The 20425-nt window shown below is 44.6% G+C and overlaps 1 protein-coding gene across 2 annotated transcripts in view; it reads left to right on the forward strand.

The window, feature by feature from the left end:
• TRIM44 (tripartite motif containing 44) overlaps nt 1–19164 on the forward strand; it is a 106428-nt gene extending 87264 nt beyond the window's left edge. For both annotated transcript variants that reach the window (XR_006342321.1, XM_043909349.1), the window contains one exon: nt 16882–19164. Coding sequence is in view for 1 of the 2 variants with exons in the window: in XM_043909349.1 (XP_043765284.1) it covers nt 16882–16909 (28 nt within the window). In the remaining variant the exon portion in view is untranslated. The remainder of the gene's footprint in view (nt 1–16881) is intronic.
• The last annotated feature ends 1261 nt before the right edge of the window (nt 19165–20425 follow it).

Here is a 20425-nt window from a genome sequence, read left to right on the forward strand (position 1 = left end):
AAGTGGTAGGGTTATGTCATTTGAGTATAACAGCAGAGCTGGCTTCAGGAAAACCTAGGAGGAAGACAGAACATGTCTTTAATAATCTTTATCTGCTTCCTTCAGCATCCTATCCTTATACCCCAGTCCTGGCCCTTTAAGGAGTATTACTTCTTTTCCCCCAGTGAAATTTAACCATCCATCTCAACCCATCAGCCTCTGAGATGACAGCTGACTCACTCAGAAACTCACCTGTGCTCAAGTGCTTATGGTGATCCCCTGGCCTCCTCTTGTCTTGTAATATCTACTGATTTTTAACTCTGGGAGCTCAGCTCGAGTGAGTACCTTAGACTTCAGGTAAGTGACTTTGATAAGGTCTTTAGATTTAGTGGCTTATGCGGAGATCTTTTGAATGTAACGAAGACTATGGCTGCTTTCTGCGTGATGTCATGTTGGGTATCTATTCATTCCTCCAATGACTAGGGCAGCCCTTTGAGTGAGAGCAGTGGCCTTTGTTCAGTCTTCTGACTGGGCAGTGGCAGGCAAAAGGATGATAGACGTGTCGTGTTCAGTTCCTCTTCTCCCTTTGCTTCGGCTCTCCTGCTGGGTGTGTTCATGTGTGTGGGGTCATCCTCCTCTCTTCTGGCCAGACTGATGCTCTGTCTCTGGCGGCGCTGGCCTGGAGTCCAGGGAGAGCCTCAGGTAAGATGCTGAATGCATATTGGACGTGATGTTCATCTCCTTCCTTGGCTGTCTGCTCTGAGCAGCCTTCCTCCCAGTGAGGGCAGATTCCTACAGGCCAGACTTATTGACTATCATAAGCTTATGGAATATTGGGAATGGAGATGAGACATTCTTAATTTCTTCTCCATTTCCCGGGGAGACTCCTGACAAGAGCGTGTATGCAGGGGCAGGGATAGGACACAGTAATAAGGAGGCAGGGAGCCAGGCCTCGGCCTGAATGGTGCCCTGACACAAACGTCTCCTCTGCACTCATCTCAGAGGAGAGGTGCTGGCAGAGGTGCCTGAGTTACTAACTTGGCACAAGAAACCTCCTCGTAGTTCCCTGTTTCCCTGTTCCACAGCCCTCTTATAGAAGGTTTCCCCCATGGGCCCTAGGCCCTTGGACAGGTGAATCTGGCTTTGGCAAAGAGGGAGTCCTTGGTCCTTCTTAGGAGCACGAGTCGGTTCCCTCTAGACCCCCAGCATCATGCACTGCGCCTGTGTTCCTCGTCCAGGCTGCGTCTCAGGCTTGCTCTGATGATACAGTCCCATTTGAGCAGCCCGATGCCTGCCTTCCACTGACGCGGGATTTATATTGAGTTAGCACTGGGTGTTTGGTTTTCCCCCTCCTCGAAACATCTGTTTGTGCTGCCTGGGGGAGCATCACACGGAACCCAGGCTGCACATTTTCAGCATAGCCCTTACTCACGTTTTGGAGCGGAGTGCTGGCGGTGTGGTAGACGCCGTATGGAGCCCTGACACACTCCTCACCTCTGTTCTTTTCCGCATCTCCTTAGGAGAGACTTCAGACCCGTGAAGATAAGCATTAGGAGCTGCTGATGAGATGCTTCTCCTCTCGGCGTGCCCTCTTGCACTTGATCTCTAGCCATTCTGAGTTTTTCACAGCTCCCTGAACATGCCAGGCTGTGCCGCATCTTCAGAGTTTTTTCAAGCTGTTCCCTCCACCTGGCATGCCCTTCTTCTGGCCCCGTAGTCTTCCTGGATCATACTAGTCCATCTGTCCACATTAAGTGATAGCCTTTGCTGACTCTGTAGGTGGAATTTAGTGCTTCTTCCTTCTCTCATAACACACAGGCTACATTCTTTGCCCGACTCTGAGCTCATATCTGGTTCTGCCCTGCCTTCCCGTTACCTGCCTATAGCAGGGGCTCAGCCACTGTGAGCTGAGAGAAAAGCAGCTGACCTCAGGATGAAGCAACATAACAAGAGTTGACTTTCAGTTGAGTGCTCATTTCTTGCTAGTGAGGATGCTAAATCGTTGACATCTGTTGTCTCACTTAATACTCGTCGACTCCGAGCAGTAGATCCTCATACGTTTGCCCCTCAACACACGTGCACCCATCATTCACTATCTCAGAATCCTGCTTTCTTGTCCTCATAGTACTTTCTACCATCTGAAAGTATTAATTTGTGTAACTCCCTTCTTAGTTGCCTTTCTTTACTAGAAGGAAGTTAAGCTTCATGAAAACCAGACTTTGTCAGTCTTGCTCACTGCTATAATGCTATCATGTGTTACAGAACCTAATATATTGTGAATACTCAGTAAACATTTGTTCACTGAGAGAGTGCATGAATGAATGGCTCCCCATTTTGCAGTTAAGGAGATGAAGACTTAGAGAGGCTGTTTTGCCAAAGTCGCACAGCTCAGAAGAGCTTGGGTGGGAACTCTGGTCTTCCTCCAGAGTGGGCGATCCTAACATGTCACACCACCTCCTGTAGGCGTTCTCCTAGCAGGTGGATCTTAGCACTCCTAGGAGGAAAATCTGCTTTCCTGCTGCATCTAGCTTCTGCTTGTAGGTCAGCCTTCCCCACCGCTCCCTTCACCAGCTGACTCCCTTCTCCTTGGCGGAGCAGGTTGTGAGAGAGACTGTGTACCCATCACCAGATTTATTGTAAGTGCCAGACATGTTGGTGAACACTCAGGGTAAACAGTGAATGAGCAACAGATCCGGCCTCCGAGGAGTCCAAGTAGCAAAGACTGACATTTACAATACAGCCACGTAAAGGCAGGCTGAATCCCTGAAGCCCTGCAGGCTGCACGGGCTGAGCAGACATCCCTCAGACCACCTTCATCACCAGTTCCCTGAAGGCACACAGCAGGGCATTATCTCAACTTAACACTGATTTTCTTCTCTAGCGGGGTGGAGTGAAAATCAGCTGAAGCCTTGAAAGATATTTTCTGTGCAGCCTAATTAAATAGGACCTGGGTGCCTGTCACCTCAAGACAGATGGAACTGAAATTGAAACTGATGTCTGACCCAGAGAGACTCTGTCCAGGGGATGGTGTCTTAGGGGCGGGCCCTTTTGCATGACTGTTTGCTGAAGCTCGCAAGAACCAAGGTGACAATCAGAGGGAAATGGCTGACTTGCAGCTGGCTTGCTGTAGGGAAGTCACAGGCTGGCTGTGGTTATAAAAACTGAGAACATCTGGCTGTATCTTTTTTAAAAAAAGAGACTCTTGGGATCCTCTAGGCAGGGAAGTGGTTTTCCAGTACCTGGTTTGGATTTGAGTCTGCCAAAACCTTGGCAAAGTCTTTAGCAGTCAGCAAAGGTTACCGCCCATGCTACTGGTATTGAGGCATTACCAGTAACCTGGCTGAATAAATGCAGCCAAGCTGACTTCACATGCCCCCTCACAGCTGCCTTCACTCAGCACTGAGTCCCCTGTCCATGGTTGAAAGCAAGGGCCAGGCCCTGGTTGTATTCCAGCTCTGCCCTTGGGATGTCATTCATTTCTCTACTTCTCACTTTTTTCATCTGTAGAATGGAGTGGTGGTGTCATTACAGAGGGTTACAGTTAGGGTTAGGCTTATTAGTAAATAATGTGAAAAGTGAAAGTGTTAGTCACTCAGCAATATCCCACTCTTTGCTACCCTGTAGACTGTAGCCCGCCAGACTCCTCTGTCCATGGAGTTCCCCAGGCAAGAATACTGAAATGGGTAGCCATTCTCTTCTCCAAGGCATCTTCCTAACCCAGGGATTGAACCCAGGTCTCCTGCACTGCAGGTGGATTCTTTACCATCTGAGCCACCAGGGAAACCCATTAGTAAATAATGGTAGCATCCATTTAGTGAGTACTTACAGGTATCATCATCCTCATTTTACAAACAAACATGGAAACTTTAAAGAGGCCTTTCACTCAGGGTCATACTGCTTTCCTTTTTTTTCACAATTCGAAAGATTTTTACTTCAGAAATGGTATTTTAATAAAATAATTTGTTTCAAGCATCAAGAAATTTTTTGATATATAATATAAATTTAAAACAAAAAATTTTCAAATGTTGATATCAGAGTTTATAAAAGTCTTTAAAATGTTCTATGTAAATTTTGAGATATGGATAGGAAGAAAACTATGTATTAAAAGTAGCAAAACATGTAATAATTCTGACAATTTTAGTATAATTGGATTAGTAAGTGATTTCAATATGAAGTTTGCATTTGATTTCACAGCATATCACAGGGCTTAATTGAATTTTTCTATTAAACTTTTTATTTTGTGTTGGGGTACAGCCAGTTAACAATGTTGTGATAGTTTCAGGTGGACAGCAAAGGGACCCAGCCATTCATATACATGTATCCATTCTCCCCCACTGCTCAAGGTCATACTTTTGATGGAATGAGGTTTGAAGCCATGTCTCTGATTCTTAGTTGTGGGCTTTTGTACCGTCACTACGACCACAGTAACCACCCAGCTCTCCCATTCCTGGCTCTACACCTCAGCTGACATTTCATCCAAGGGAAGGAGAGGGGCCGTGAATAAACTCCCCTTTACTTCCATCTTGGCCTGGATGACTCTTCCTCCATAGACCATTAGGGTGAGGGGCAAATAGTTGAAGTCTTAGGATCCAAACCTGCCTTGAGTCAGCTCACAGCTGGATTGTAGATGGCTGGAAGTTGCCAAACATGCAGCTATTTTATAAGGAAGAAGGGAACATTTCCTCACGGACCTTAGCGGGTTCTTCAGATTTCTTTGCTTGGGAAGGACTGGACATGAACTTGCTTCTACTTTATCCTCAGTGACACAGCATTCCTTGTCCATCAAACATGCACATTCTTTACCAGGAAGGCTTAGTCATTTGTAAAAGTAATCATCATTTATGATACAGCATTTTAATCCACACCTGGTGCCCCTGGTGGTTATTTGTGCCTGGTGATCACAGTGAGAGTTAGGAAAGAAATGAGCCCAGGCTCACCTGTGAGTAAGCTGTCCATGAGACTCCTGGGCAGTATCTGTAAGACCAGCAAGTTGCCCACACCTTGCCTGGGGACACTTGGAATGTTTCTAGAACAGTAATTCTTTACGGGGTTGTTTTGATCATTCACTCAGAATAACTGTGTTGAAGTTTCACTGGTGCCAGGCACATTATCAGGTACCAGTGACATAGAACAAAATAGTTAAGGACCTTTACATCTCAAAACAATTTTAGGCAGTAATCAGTGCTGTGCAGACAACACGACAATCTAATGTAATAGCACAGGGGTGGGGTTGCTACTCTAGACTGCTTGGTCAGGGAAAGTCTCGGAAAAGGTGACATTGGATCCGAGACCTAAGTGTTAAGGAGCCAGTCATTCCAAGCTGAGACGGGGGAAAGCTTTTGAGACCTAACAGCAAATGCACAAGACTTAGACAGGACCAAGCTCTGCTTATCTGAGGAGGCAAAGAGAGAGCTAGTGTGGCTGGCAAGTGGCATGAAATAGGTCAGAGACATAGGCAGGGGCCAAACTTTTATTCTTTATTCAGGGGACTTTAGTCTAAGGCTCTAGGAAGCCACTGATGGATTTTTAAGTGGGCAGTGACATGATCTATTATGCATTTACAAACTATTACTCTGAGTGCAGTTTGAAAACCAAACAGTAGTGAAGTAAAAATAGAAATAGGAAAACCAGTCCAAAGTCAACTGCAGCAGTTCAAGCAGGAGATGGTGGTGGCATTGGAGAAGAGGCATGGACAGCCACAGGATAGAAGTGCAGTGGGAGTGGACAGAACTCGCTGGCGGACTCGGTGGGATAGGGAGATTTTGAGCACAGTAGTTGGTGTTGTTGACTGTTGTTATTAGCCAACAGCCTATTATCAAACACCAAGAGAACAAGCTTGAGAAGCAATCTTGAACCCATTCAAGTGGCAGAATGATGCCTGTCATGCATGTGTGACAGCAGCATTGACTCTTCTCTCTTGTTAATAAATGACATTCTTAGAGAAAATGAGGCTTGCAGATATGATGATATGTTCAGGAACCAGATACTCATGTTCAAGTCATCTCATGTTCAATGGAGGCCCTCTTTAACTTGTGGCCTCTCTCAGCTTTGGTTTCCTCATCTACAACTATACAATGTACTGGGCACTTTCTAGGTGCCAGGTTCCATGCCAGCTCTCTCTATATAGGTCCAGCAGTCTCTATGTTAATCCTCAGCTGATCCTTCCAGTAACTCTTCTAGGTAGGTACTAAGTTGTCCTCCATTTCCAGGTAAGAACACTAAACTCAAAATCCCACAGCTAGTAAATGGCAATGCTGTGACTCAAACCTAGGTGTTCCTAACTCTTAAATCTGCATTCATGACCCTCTGTGACATGAGAAGTCGATTCTGAGAGTTGGTGTGCTTCCAATTTCTAACTTTCTACAACTTCCAGACCTCAATTTAAGGTCATCTTGGGACTCAAAACTACTGAGAACTAATATGGGACATTTGGGGGAAAAAAGCCTACTATTCATACAGAGATTAGAGATTTATGTCAAGAGTGTATTTATTTATTGATCTTTTCTCCTCTCCCTTTGGTAACTTGTAAGATACAGCAGCTGAGGCAACAGGAAATTTGAAGTCCAGCATTTTATTAAATCTTATGTTTAAGATTTCTGTGGAAGGAAACTGCCTGAGAGAGATTTGGTTTCTATTATGCACTTGCCAAGAAAAGATGAGGAAACTGGGTCGGGTGGATTTCCTGAAGGTGCAGGAAGCAGCGAAGGTAAACCCTTGAGCTATTTTCTGCTCCTAAACCCCTACCCCCTGGAGTTGCCCAAGGCCTAATGGAGGCTTTGGGAAGAGTTCCTTTCAGCCCTCACGACAGGACGTCGTCAGTTATGTGAAATCCAGCTGTAGTGGAAGGGCGGGGAGGGAGGTTGGGGAAGACCAACAGATCGCAGAGAAAAGGGAGAGCTTACAGCCCACCTGGCATTTCCCTCTTGAAGTTCAACAGGAAACCAAATAATCAGCCCCTATGGCATTTCCCTCTTGAAGTTCAACAGAAAACCAAATAGTAACATGGAAGTTATTGCAGAGAGAAGAAACACACACCATCTCATCCCCACAGACATTGTTCTACATTGACAAGGGTGTGGGGAAGATGGACATTCTCATACCTATTTGAGTAATGATTGTAAATCAGTACAGAATGATTTCTGGAGGGCATATTAACAATAATAGATCAAATACTTTTAAAAATGCTTATCCTTTGCTTGTTGGGGGAATATCTGATTCTTGGACTGGGACAGGAAATATATAGGATGAGGCTAGAGTATTTTGTAGTGTCAGAAAGTAAGGAATTATTTCCCCAAAACCTCAAAACAAACCTCACATTGATGAGGGTATGTCAGAGGTCACAGGACTGGACTATTACTAATACAAGAGCTCCCAAAGGCCAAAGCTGAACAATTTGAGCAACAAAATAAAGAAGCATTAGATTATAACCTAAATGTAAAAATAAGTATCTGTGAGTCCATACTGATGTAAACAAATGATCTGTAAATAAATAAATGAAGAAGAGACAGATCTCATGTTCAGAAAACTTCAAATGATTTTCGATACTCTGCCTTCATCCAAGGGGAGCATAACTCCTCACTCCTTAGGTGTAGCTGCCCATCATGACTTCTTTCCAAAGAGTACAGTAGGTGAAGGGGGTAAAAGAGTAACCTTCCAGTGGAAAACCTTTAACAAGTACTAGCTCAGCCAGGTGATCAAGGTCAATGCTGTCATGTCAATAGCATGTGCCCTTGATACGATGTGATCAGAACAGCACTTTACTTCTCTGATTTTCCTTCTTAAGACCCATAACCATGAGAAGAACATGAGACAAATCCCAAATGAGGGACATTCTACCAAATATCTGACCAGTACTTCTCAACACTGTCAAGGTCATCAAAAACAAGAAAGTCTAAGAAACCGTCAAGGCAAAACAAGACTTAGGAGACCTGATGATTAAATATAATATAGTATCTTGAGTGAAATTTGGAACAGAAAAAGGACATTAGGGAAAAAGCAAAAGGAATCTGAATCAAATATAGACATGATATATGTTTATATAATTAATGATTATATTAATACTTTAATATTATATTAAATATTATATAAGTATATATATACTTATATAAGAAGTATTATATAAGTATAATACTTATATAAGTATTAATACTAGTATACCAAATTTGTTGATTCATTCTAACAAATGCACTAATGTAAGATAATAATATTCGAGGAAACTAGATATTGGAACCCTCTGTACTATCTTTGTAATTTTCCTTTGACCCAGGAGTTTCCCTTCAGGCAGTTTTTTCTTTGGAAATAACTAAGGGTGAACCTTACAGCTGCAGGGGCAGCTGTGAGGGCTGAGAGACAAACCCAGTGTCTGTTTCCTCCTCCTTCCATAGTCATCCTACCCGTATCTGGAAATTTTTCATCTTAAAAAAGAATTTGCATGTACCTTCCAACTCATTACAACAACCCTTGGAGATAGATAATTATCATCTCATTTTTCAGGTAAAAATTGAACCTAGAGCTCTTAAATGGCTGTCTCTTACTATCTGGGTTACCAAGAGTCAGAAGATGAGGTTTATGTCTCTCCTTTTAACGAGTGCAGTTTCATATCTGAGGGTCCTGGAATCTTCATAGGCTAGATCTACCATTTACAAGCTGTGTATTTCAAGCAAGTCATGTAGCTGCTCTTGGCCTCAGTGTTATCATCTGTAGGATGAAGATAATAATACTTATCCTAAAGTGACTATTAGGGTTTAGTGAGATTATGTATATAAATCGCTTAGCCCAGTGCCTAGAACATGAAGTCACCCATCTGCAAACAATGGTTATTATTGAAGGAGAAAAGATTCATGGGATAAAGGATTAAGGAATCTAGAAAGAGAAGTACCCTTCTCCCTGTTTCCTGTAATTTGTGAAGAAAGACGCAACAAGGCTGGTGCCACTTTAGACTTCAAGAACCACGATGAATTAGGTTACCAGAGCTCACTGTATTAGATCGAGTCTGCCCTAGGTCTTGAGCAAGCGCTACAGTTCATCACCCTGGCATTTGGGCCCAGCCAGAAAAAGAAGTGAAAGAACTTGAACTCCTGAGGTCAGCCCTCAGCTTGAGTTTGAGAAGCATGGAGCAAGAGGGTAGTGCACAGGAGGGAAGGGAAAAAACAGTATAAGTGAGCGCTTATGACAGTGCAAGTGCTGCGCTAGCCCAGCGAGTGTGGAAGTCAGAAAGGAGCTTCACTTTTGTCTGGTTTGAAATTTTGTAAATTTCACTAAGGTGAAATTCACCAGGTGAGGAAATGAGGTGGCACAGCAAAGCCAGGACTAGAACTGTGGGGTCCTCTCATGTATTTCTCAGTTATCCCAGGATAAACTGAGGAATCTTGCTTTATATTTGTATCTCTTTTAAATTTACATTTGTATCTCTTAAAACTAATTTGTATTAGTCCCACAGTCAATCAGTCAGTTCATTCGCTCAGTCGTTTCTGGCTCTTTGCAACCTCATGGACTGCAGCACACCAGGCCTCCCTGTCCATCACCAACTCCCGGAGTTTACTCAAACTCATGTCCATTGAGTCGGTGATGCCATCCAACCATCTCATCCTCTGTCATCCCCTTCTCCTCCTGCCTTCAATCTTTCCCAGCATCAGGGTCTTTTCTAGTGAGTCAGATCTTCGCATCAGGTGGCCAGAGTATTGGAGTTTCAGCGTCAACATCAGTCCTTCCAATGAATATTCCAGGCTGATCTCCTTTAGGATGGACTGGTTGGATCTCCTTGCTGTCCAAGGGAGTCTCAAGAGTCTTCTCCAACACCACAGTTCAGAAACATCAGTTCTTCGGCTCTCAGCTTTCTTTATAGGCCAACTCTCACATCCATACATGACCACTGGAAAGACCATAGCTGCAGCTAAATATATGAGTTCTGATTCCTTCTAGGACAGTAACCCCCTCACTTGCATCCCAGGCTGTTGGGACAGGTGATGTGGGAGACAGGAGCGGCAGCTCTGCTCTGGCTGGTGGAGGAGTGTTTCTGATCTGGGTATTTGGCCCATCCCCCAGCTGGGCTGATCACACACTCCCTGGAGGAGAGCCACTGCAGCCTTAGGCGGTGAATGGAGACTTCCTATTAGTTCCTCATATGGTACCTGTGCGACTTCTTTTTTGGAGAACACTACATCTATCTTTTGAAATCCCAGCTGAGTCTAGCTTTCCTCTCTTAATTGATACCTCTTAATTTCTCCACCTTCATGAGTGAAAAATCTTTTCACAGCAATAATAATAAATAGCCAAGGACTTGGCAGTGTAAGTGATGCCAAATCAAGTTAAGTTGTATTATATTCTCAGGAAAAGAAAGTAACTTGCAAGATCAGAGTACTTACCCACCTCATTTATTAACTTCCTCGTGTAAGTGTCCATCTCTGGGGACGGAAGCTGAAAACCTGAGCTGCCTGTCTATCTGGACTATCTAAAAGCTTGTCAGGCAGGGAGACACTCTTCCATCATAATCACTTTATCAGCAGGTGTTGAGGGGCTCAGTAGGACAGGGGCTTGTGGCCTGCCTCTAACAATGCCTTCAGTTTCACAAGCACAAGACAGAAGGGATTGTTCTTGGAGAGGTGCCCCCCGCTGGCAGAGGAAACACAGCGGTCTGCTGGCTGGGCTTCTCAGTCGTGTTCTGTCACCTGGACCCCTACCCCCAGCAAGTATTAAATGTCAAATCACTCTCCCAGTCATGCTTGAGAAATTCTCAGTTCCTTTAGCTATTCTTTTTGTTCTTACACCCCCAAAAATAATTTAGAAAAAAATCGTGTGTCTTCTTGCCCATTTTAACTCCTAAAATTATACATCAAGTTTAGGTAGTTGAAAAAGATGTTATTTCTGACATAGTGTGTTGCTTTATATACATTTTTGTCAAAACTTTGACACTACAGACACAGCTTATTAAATTTATAGGCAAGATCCACTGTATAATCTCATGGACAAAGATGGTTTATATGGTCAAAGCATCCAGCCAAATCAGTTCTGCTTTCTGTCAGATCCAAGTCTGGTTTCATTTTTCTTTTTCAATTAAAATGAACATATTAGTACACATTTCATGACAAGTGTCTGACTTATGAATATGAATTCTTAGATCCGCGGATAGACAGATAAAGGCACACAGCTTTGCCAGGAGTTTACTACCTGGATGAAATAAGGAATTATATCCTTCACTATTTCTTACCCTGCTCTCATAGAAGCAAGGCTTTCTAAAATTGTCCTCTGGCGAGATTCAGGAGGATGAGGGATATGCATTTCTTTTCTGTGGTGGGGGGAAGGTGATTGTAAAAAGTGGGAGTGACTGAAGACAGAACCTCTAGATCACAAGCATGTTCTGGGAAAGGTCAGTTTTAAGAAAGAGTATATATGGAAGGTACAGATCTGGACATTAATTTCCTTTGAATTAGCCATGACCAGATGAACCTCCTGGAAGATCACTAGGTACCACAAAGGTATGTGTACCCTAGTTTCAAAACCTCTGCTTTTAGATACACCAGCACTCTCTAGCTAGGTCAGTCTGTGACTGAGGCCAGTGAACTGGGTTCACACATTGTCTGTCCTCACCAGTGTTTTTCAGCAACTGAGATCTAGAGATCTGTCAGGTAGAACCTGGAGGAGGGCCTGGCAACCCACTCCAGTATTCCTGCCTGGAGAATCCGCATGGACAGAGGAGCCTGGCGGACTACAGTCCACGGGGTTGCAAAGAGTCAGACACGACTGAGTCAAGCATATGGGTCAGAAGCAGGGAGCTCAGCCTTTCTTTCTATTCACTTTCCGTAGGTCTGTCTCCAAGCAGGCAAAGCAGGGCACTGTCACACTCTAGAACTTTAAGGACATTTGGGGACAGGAGCACACATGCCCTGAAATGTAGCATCTCAGATGCTAGAAGAGCAGTGTGGAAGGAAAGTTAGGCAGGTGCTGCTTCTGGATAAGCAGAAAGGCAGGGTGCAGAAGGGAGCCAACATTGTATTTATACTGCATAAAACACATAGAACTGTCACAGTAACCCCGTAAGATATATAGTATTACCACAAGGAAACTGAGACCCGGAGAGGTTGACCAGCTCACCCCAAGGCCCACAGCTCATTAGTGTCAGAGTGAGTGGGATTTTGAACCTAGTTTAGTTTGGTGACTTCAAAGCCATTATATAAGTGCTCCTCTCGTGGTAAATATCTACTACAGAATGGGCTATCTAAAACCCTTAGTTTATTCTCAAAACAGCAGTAACAAAACAAACACTTCAAAAATTTCTGAGTATCGGGTGGAGAGGGAGGTGGGAGGGGGGATCGGGATGGGGAATACGTGTAAATCTATGGCTGATTCATATCAATGTATGACAAAACCCACTGAAATGTTGTGAAGTAATTAGCCTCCAACTAATAAAAAAAAAAAAATTTCTGAGTATCACTCCAATTATAAATCCAGTATGAGGGGTAGAGGATGATAAGTGGCTAAGATGGAAGACTATATTTCTTCCCTTGGAGAAAGTAAAGGCTCCTACAGGCTAAGATAAAATCCTATGAGCACAGATCAGCTCATATACAGAGTAAAGAAGGAGCATTTAAATGACTTCTCACACCAGTTATACTATGTGACCCTCCAGGAGAGATCACGCGCAAGGAGAACAGAGCTCTGTGCTATAGATTCAGTTATAATTTTTTCTTCTTTATTGTTGTTAAAAAAAAAAAAGGTTATTAATTGTGAAAAAGATGCTTTATTTGAAGATGCTATTCTGGACAAAAATATTTCTCTCCTTCTACCCCCATCTCTCTCTCTCTCTCTCTCTCTCTCTCTCTTTTTCTCTCCCTTTCCCCTCATCCCTCCCCTCCCCATCTCCCTCCCTCACCTACTGGACTGTGAAGTCCATGAGGGCAACTACTGTGATTTCATCTTATTCATTGTTGCGCCTAGTGCCGAGACTAATACAGAGTATACAGTCAAATCAACCAGTGATGTGGACTTCCCTGGTGGCCCAGGGGTAAAAACTCTGCCCACCAGTACAGGAGACGTGGGTTCAATCCCTGAATCAGGAAAATTCTCTGGAAAAGAGAATGGCGACCCAGTCCAGTATTCTTGCCTGGGAGATCCCATGGAAAGAGGAGGCTGAAAGGCTACAGTCCATGGGGTCACAAAACAGTTGGTGCCAGAATCCCAAGGTCTTATGCTTTTAAACTGTGATGTGAGCATGGTCATTCAGGCCCCATAACAGATCTCTTTCAGGATAATGAGAAAAGATGTTATCGGTCAGGGCTTCTGATCTTTTCCCCAAGTCAACTCCTCTTGTCTTATAGTAAGGGACCTGGCCACTTGAAAGGAACTTAAATTTATTTATAATTTCATTATACTTAGTTTTGGGAGGTTGTTGACCCCTTTTTGAGTATAATGAAAATTATGGCCTCTGACCGACAAGGAACACACAGACAAAATTTTGTATACAATTTCAGTAGGTTCATGAACCCTCTAAACTATGCATCTCAAGTTAAGAATGCCAAAAAGTGAGCCACAGTTTAAGGGAAGGGCACATGCTGATGCTAGACCTCTCATATTTGAAGGAAAATAGACAAAAGAACATTGAGCTTGCTTTGGGTATAATACTAGAGGGGAGACTATGGCGCCAATTCCAACCGTGCTTGATTCTGCCAAGACACTCTCATGAAAGACCCTTTGTTCCCTTTGGGATGGATGCCACCAAACACTGCTCCTTAATGACAGTTCACTGACCAGCCCTTCCAAGCATGCTCCCTTCCTCCCAAGCCTGGACAATGGGCAGAAAGAGGGAATAGAATAGGGCAACTGGAACAGGGCAGAGTTTGGATAGTGAAGGTTGCTGGGTTGGATCTTTTGGCTCCTAGACTACACTTGCCTTAATTTCAGGTTCCGTGTCTTAAAATGCTTTCTCCCTTAGCAGCAGTTCTACAGGTCTGTTGTCAAGCGTATTTTCCCTTACAGTCTTTCCCAAGTGGATGCAAAACAGCCCCAATTTTATATAGACATAGATAATCCTTTGTGAGGTGAAAAAAAAAAAAAACAAATTTCTAGGTCATAGCTGGGAGCTAAGGCACCCCAGGCCTTTCCTCTTCATAACTCCTGTCTTGACCAGAGGAAGGAGATTTTCCCTCTCTTCCAAGTACCCTAGCCTGAATCTGTGAGACTTTCTCCAGCCAAAACTAATCCCTAAGTCTCAAGGACACAGACCTTACTCTATGGCTGAGGATTTTATGTCTCTCAGAGCTTCATTTTCCTCATTTGCCAAATGGGGAACATAATAATATTAATAGTAGTCCCTACATCCTGGGATTGATGTGAGGGGTAATGGAAAGAATGGGCGAGGAGGGCTTAGCTTGGTGCCCTGGCACACTTGATCAGGCTGACTCTTATTATTTTCAGGATGTTGCTGTTGTTCAGTCACTGAGTCATGTCTGACTCTCTCGACCCCATGACCTGCTGCACTCCAGGCTTCCCTGTCTTTCACTATTTCCCAGAGTTTGCTCAGAGTCATGTCCATTGAGACGATGATGCCATCCAACCCTTTCATCCTCTGTCGCCCCCTTCTCCTCCTGCCCTCAATCTTTCCCAGCATCAGGGTCTTTTCCAGTGAGTCAGCTCTTCACATCCAGTGACCAAGTATTAAAGCTTCAACTTCAGCATCAGTTCTTCCAGTTCTCCCAGTATTCAGGGTCTATTTCCTTTAGGATTGACTAGTTTGATCTCCTGCTGTCCAAGAGACTCTCAAGAGTCAGCTCTTCGCATCAGGTGGCCAAAGTATTGGAGTTTCAGCTTCAACATCAGTCCTTCCAATGAATACCCAGGACTGATCTCCTTCAGGGTGGACTGGTTGGATCTCCTTGCAGTCCAAGGGACTCTCAAGAGTCTGCCAACACCACAGTTCAAAAGCATCAATTCTTCGGCACTCAGCTTTCTTTATAGTCCAACTCTCACATCCATACATGACCACTGGAAAAACCATAGCCTTGACTAGATGGACCTTTGTTGACAAAGTAATGTCTCTGCTTTTTAATATGCTGTCTAGGTTGGTCATAACTTTCCTTCCAAGGAGTTAAATGTCTTTTAATTGCAATTAATTTAATTGCAATCACCATCTGCAGTGAATTTAGAGCCCAGAAAAATAAAGTCAGCCACTGTTTCCACTGTTTCCCCATCAATTAGACATGAAGTGATGGGACCGGATGTCATGATCTTAGTTTTCTGATTGTTGAGCTTTAAGCCAACTTTTTCACTCTCCTCTTTCACTTTCATTAAGAGGCTCTTTAGTTCCTCTTCACTTTCTGCCCTAAGGGTGGTGTCATCTGCATATCTGAGGCTATTGATATTTCTCCCGGCAATCTTGATTCCAGCTTGTGCTTCCTCCAGCCCAGCATTTCTCATGATGTACTCTGCATATAAGTTAAATAAGCAGGATGACAATATACAGCCTTGAGGTACTCCTTTGGAACAAGTCTGTTCGTCCATGTCCAGTTCTCCCTGTTGCTTCCTGACCTGCATACAGGTTTCTGAAGAGGCAGGTCGGGTGGTCTGGTATTCCCATCTCTTTCAGAATTTTCCACAGATTTTCAGGATAGTGACCCCTAGAAGTTGTGGAGGAGGAGAAGCCAGGCACGTTTGCTACCTCTGTCCTTCTAACTGTCCTTCCAGGGCTCTTACTGACGCTGCCTCTTCCTTGCCCTGGTACTTGTATCAACAGTGTTCTCTCCAAGGACCAAGCCAGCAAGGCTCTAACCCTGAGCAGCTGAGCTTCTCGCCGTGCTTCTGAGGCTCACAACTCATTTGTGGCCCCTGACATACCACCAGTACCCAAGATGCCCTGATCAAGGCAGCTTTGAATGACTGTCCATTTCAGCATCTTCCTTCCCTCCCTTCCTGTTTTTATTTATCACTCCCTTTTAGAAACAGCTATTTATTGAACACTTCTGTGTGCATAGCACAGTACTAGTGCCAGATAAACAGTCATCGATAAAATAGACAGTACTGCTCCTCCTTTTATGCTCTGGCAGGGGTAGAGGGAAGCGTAAATAGCAAACAGATGATTTATAGGATGTGATAAGGGCTATGAAAGAAATAAGATGGAGATGGACAGTGACCAAGGAGTCTGACTGAGAGAAAGGACCTTCTCTGAGGCGGTGACACCTGAACCCCGTGACTATCCCTGTGGCATGAATTGAAACCTTGGTCTTATTCCAGGTGAGAAGTGCCACTGAGTGTGCAGAATGATAGCTTCTCTTTGCTTTTCTCTTGTAACAATAGGTGGGTTTAAGGTTTGTTTGTGGGCTCAGTCGCGTCCGACCCTTTGTGACCCCACAACTGTAGCCCGCCAGGCTCCTCTGTCCATGGGATTATCCAAGCAAGAATACAGAAGTGTGGGTTGCCATTTCCTCCTCCAGGGGATCTTCCCAGCCCAGGGACTGAACCCACGTCTCCTGTGTTTCCTACATTGGCAGGCAGATTCTTTATCACTGAGTCACCTAGGGAGCCCTGGCTTTAAGGCTTAGGGGAAGTCAGACTTCCAATTTTTACCAGCTATTTATTTTGTCAAGTTAAAATTAAAAAATACTATGACAAATCACTTGTTCCTTTAAATAGCTATTCACCTGTTGTGTACCAGGCATGGGCATTTTACCTGTATTATCTCATTTATCCCCCCAGTAACCTGAGAAAGTAGGTTTCATTATCATCATTATCTCTGCAGTCAAATAAATCAGAACATGGAGAGGTGCAGAAGCATGCCGCTGGCCACAGTGCCCCGCGGTGGTAGGGCTGGAATCCAGGGCAGTCGACGGCAGAGCCTCAGCCTGCTGTCAGTAGCTGAGGCGGGCCTCCCGTCTTATGACGTCTCAGCTCACCTGGTTCTCCTTTCCTTTGCAGTGGCACCGATGAAGAAGAGGACACATGAAGGCCCGCCCTCCCCGGTGGACACCCCCCTCCCCTTGTGTGTGTGTGACAGCGTGTGTGCAACGGCTTCTGACCCCTGTGAAGGCTGCCCGTGCAAGCAACGTGCTCCCGCCAGATGCGTCCCCCAGACCCACAGCAGGCACAGAGCTCTCCGAGGAACGGCCAGTTTTACTGTTACTGACCGTGCTGCTCATTCTCTCGTCGTGGTAGGAAAAGGACAAGTGCCCCTTTGCTCAACCAGGAGCAATTCCAGGGTCCTTCAGGTCATTCCCTCAACAGCTGCTTTGAACTTCCTCAGGAAAGCCAGCCCCTGTAATGGTGTATGCCCAAACAGTATCACTTCATTAAGAAGGATCTGAAATCATCTTGAAGGGCAGTCAGGATGTTTCCCTCCCTGCTTATAACCCCCCACTTTATTCATATCGAAGCATGGAATAAATGAGGGGGAAAGTAGGGCTGAATCAACCCATGTGATTAGTCTCTACAAGTCCAATTATACATCTGTGAAAATGTGGTTTCATGAAATAAGATGGATGGCTTGAAAATCGACAGAGTTAAAAGTTAAAAATATATAAAGATATTTTTAGTACGTGAGGTTATCCTGGACTTCAGATTCATAATTCAATCCTGTGGCAATGAAAAAAAAAAAAGATTAAAGAGATAGAAAAGAAATGACTTAAAAAAGAGGGGGGACCAAAAAGATCTGATTAAAAGTTGAAATCGAAGTTAATATTTCTGAACTTAAATTGCCTAGGTTTCCAAAACAGTCACTCAAGGATCTGATGGAACCTGAATTATCTGAGTGGATTCTGAGGTTTCATGGGTCTCGTCACATCATGGAAGTCTGGAGTGTGTGCCACAAATGGGAATTTGCACTGTAGGTTTTGCTCCCCTTCCCCTAGCTTAGCCTGATTTGGCTTCAGTGCAGTGTGGGGAGGATACTTGGCCCTCTGTGGTGTGTGAATTGAGTTCCAGCCCCTGGCAGACAGACCTTCCTTTCACTCTAGGGAAGGACCCCTCCGACCCCGGCACTCACCACCTCCAGGTCATCTCCCACCCCCTGCCTCTCCCCTCTTACATGCCGTGAGTAGACTCACCGTGGTTGGACTCTGGCCTCTCCCCACTCCCAAATCACATTTCGTTACAGCCAAGCTTTTTACTCCCAAGTAAGCAGTGATGTCCTAGGGAACACAAAGCTGTAAGCTGAAAAGCATGCATCTTCTGCAGCAGCAGTTTTGACTTAACACATGTTTTGGAGTCAGGGAAAGATGTTATTTGCGGATAAAATAAACACAGTTACATTATGAAATAGAATGTTCATATATATAAACTGTAAAGATAAAACGGGAGACTTCACAGAGGACTTTTGTTTGCAAGCGGGCTGTGTGTTCTCCCTCCTCTGCCGTTAGTGGTATGTGGGTGTTCACTTCTGAGAAGTACAATTGGACCTGCAAACATCCAAGAGCCTTGGGGTTTCTGCTGACTCAGGACCCAGACTTCTAGTGCTTCTGAGGCAGAACCAAAGGAACCTGCATTGGGGGGATCTTCCTCTTTTCCTGCCTGCCTGCCTGTGACCTGTATACCTGTCAACAGAGCTTTAGGGCCCACTGATGTGTGTGTGCAGGATGGTTTTGAGGTGGAAACAATGCTTACTGCCGGAATCCTGTTTATATCACTGTTCAATCCTGTGCATGCTGTGAAATTACTATTTCTTTGACGCCAGAAGCTACCAGGCATATACGCTTCTCAGTTAAGAGTACCCCAGCTCACTAAATCATGAGGGACACTGAGGGCTGAGAGCAGTTTGGGCTGTTTTTTTTAAAAAAAAAAACAAACAAACTATTTTTTCTCTTAAACTGGTGGCCAACAAATGGCTGAGACATTTTCGGTGCTTTACCTTTCTACACAAAAATCTGGAGATTTTGGCATACCACTAATTACATCCCCCAACCACATCCAATGCAACTACCTTTAAAGGAAGACCAGTGGCCATTCTCAAAGAGAGTTTAAAAAATCAGAAGATTAAGAAGACTCTAGGATGTGGAAGCTTGTGTTGTCTTTCCCCAGTAATCATTGTTTAATCTCCAAGTGGTAGCCTTATCTTAGCAATGGACAGCTTATTGGCTCCTCCATAACTGATCATAGGTTATTACTTTAAATCAGTATTTGGGAAACCCAGGCATTTATGCAAGGGATATGAATGGAAATATAAAAATACATGCCAGCCTGTCTCAATAAATTATCATATCTCTATAATCCTCGAGGAAAGCACTTTGGCTTTTACCTAGAAAGTATTTCAGATCTGCTTTATGGGCTCCCGCTGTCTTCAGTACCTGATAAAACTTTAACCAGGGAAGCATTAAACACAGCGCAGCAGCCTCTGCCCAGGCTCCCGAGTTCCTGCCGGCAGCATCTATCAACACAAGAGCTAGACTGCTTCCTACAGCGGCACCAGCTTCCCCAAGCTGGGGCAGGCTGCTCGGCCTTAAGCCCCAGCACGAGGCGGCCTCCCTCCTACCAGGTCAGTAGAGTTGCTCCAAATTGTGTCCTGCCTGGCTGCAGGGTTTGCAGACATCCCTAGGGAGACGTCAGCAAGGGAGACAGGTAATGACTGTCTTCAGAATGAATTGGGTCCTCACAGCAATCCCTGGATGCCTTCCAAAGGTTGAGTATCCGAGGCTAAGAGGAGATTTGAACTTTGATTTGGTGTCATTAAATCCAGGGCAATTCCAAGAAGTGCCTGGAGTCTCTGCTCTGACAGCCCCAAAAGGGAAATGATTTGAAATACTGAGGACCCTGCACCAAGGCCCCATTTCCCAGATGATAATACAGATTTGTAGGTAAGAGTTAACTTGTCTTGAGTTACACAACTAGGAAGTATGGGAGCCAGATTTTTGTACCTGGCTCTCCCTAACTCCGCTGCTGCTGCTAAGTCTCTTCAGCCGTGTCCGACTCTGTGCAACCCCATACAAGGCAGCCCACCAGGCTCCTCTGCCCCTGGGATTCTCCAGGCAAGAATACCAGAGTGAGTTGCCATTTCCTTCTCCAATGCATGCATGCCTGCTAAGTTGCTTCAGTCATGGACAGCAGCCCACCAGGCTCCTCTGTCCACAGGATTCTCCAGGCAAGAATACTGGAGTAGGTTGCCATTTCCTTCTCCAATGCATGCATGCCTGCCTGCTAAGTTGCTTCAGTCATGGACAGCAGCCCACCAGGCTCCTCTGTCCACAGGATTCTCCAGGCAAGAATACTGGAGTAGGTTGCCATTTCCTTCTCCAATGCATGCATGCCTGCTAAGTTGCTTCAGTCGTGTCTGATTCTGTGCGACCCTCCAGGCTCCTCTGTCCACAGGATTCTCCAGGCAAGAGTGGGTTGCCATTTCCTTCTCCCTTCCTAACTCTTATGTATCCTTAAAACACAGAAAAGGCTGTGGGTTCCCCTGCTACAGTCTGACCATTCCACTCTAAGGATTCTTTTTCACAGTGACATTTCGTGGCAGTAGTTTGGGCCCAGAAAT

This window comes from Cervus elaphus, chromosome 1, assembly GCF_910594005.1.
Source record: "Cervus elaphus chromosome 1, mCerEla1.1, whole genome shotgun sequence".
Classification (NCBI taxonomy): domain Eukaryota; kingdom Metazoa; phylum Chordata; class Mammalia; order Artiodactyla; family Cervidae; genus Cervus; species Cervus elaphus.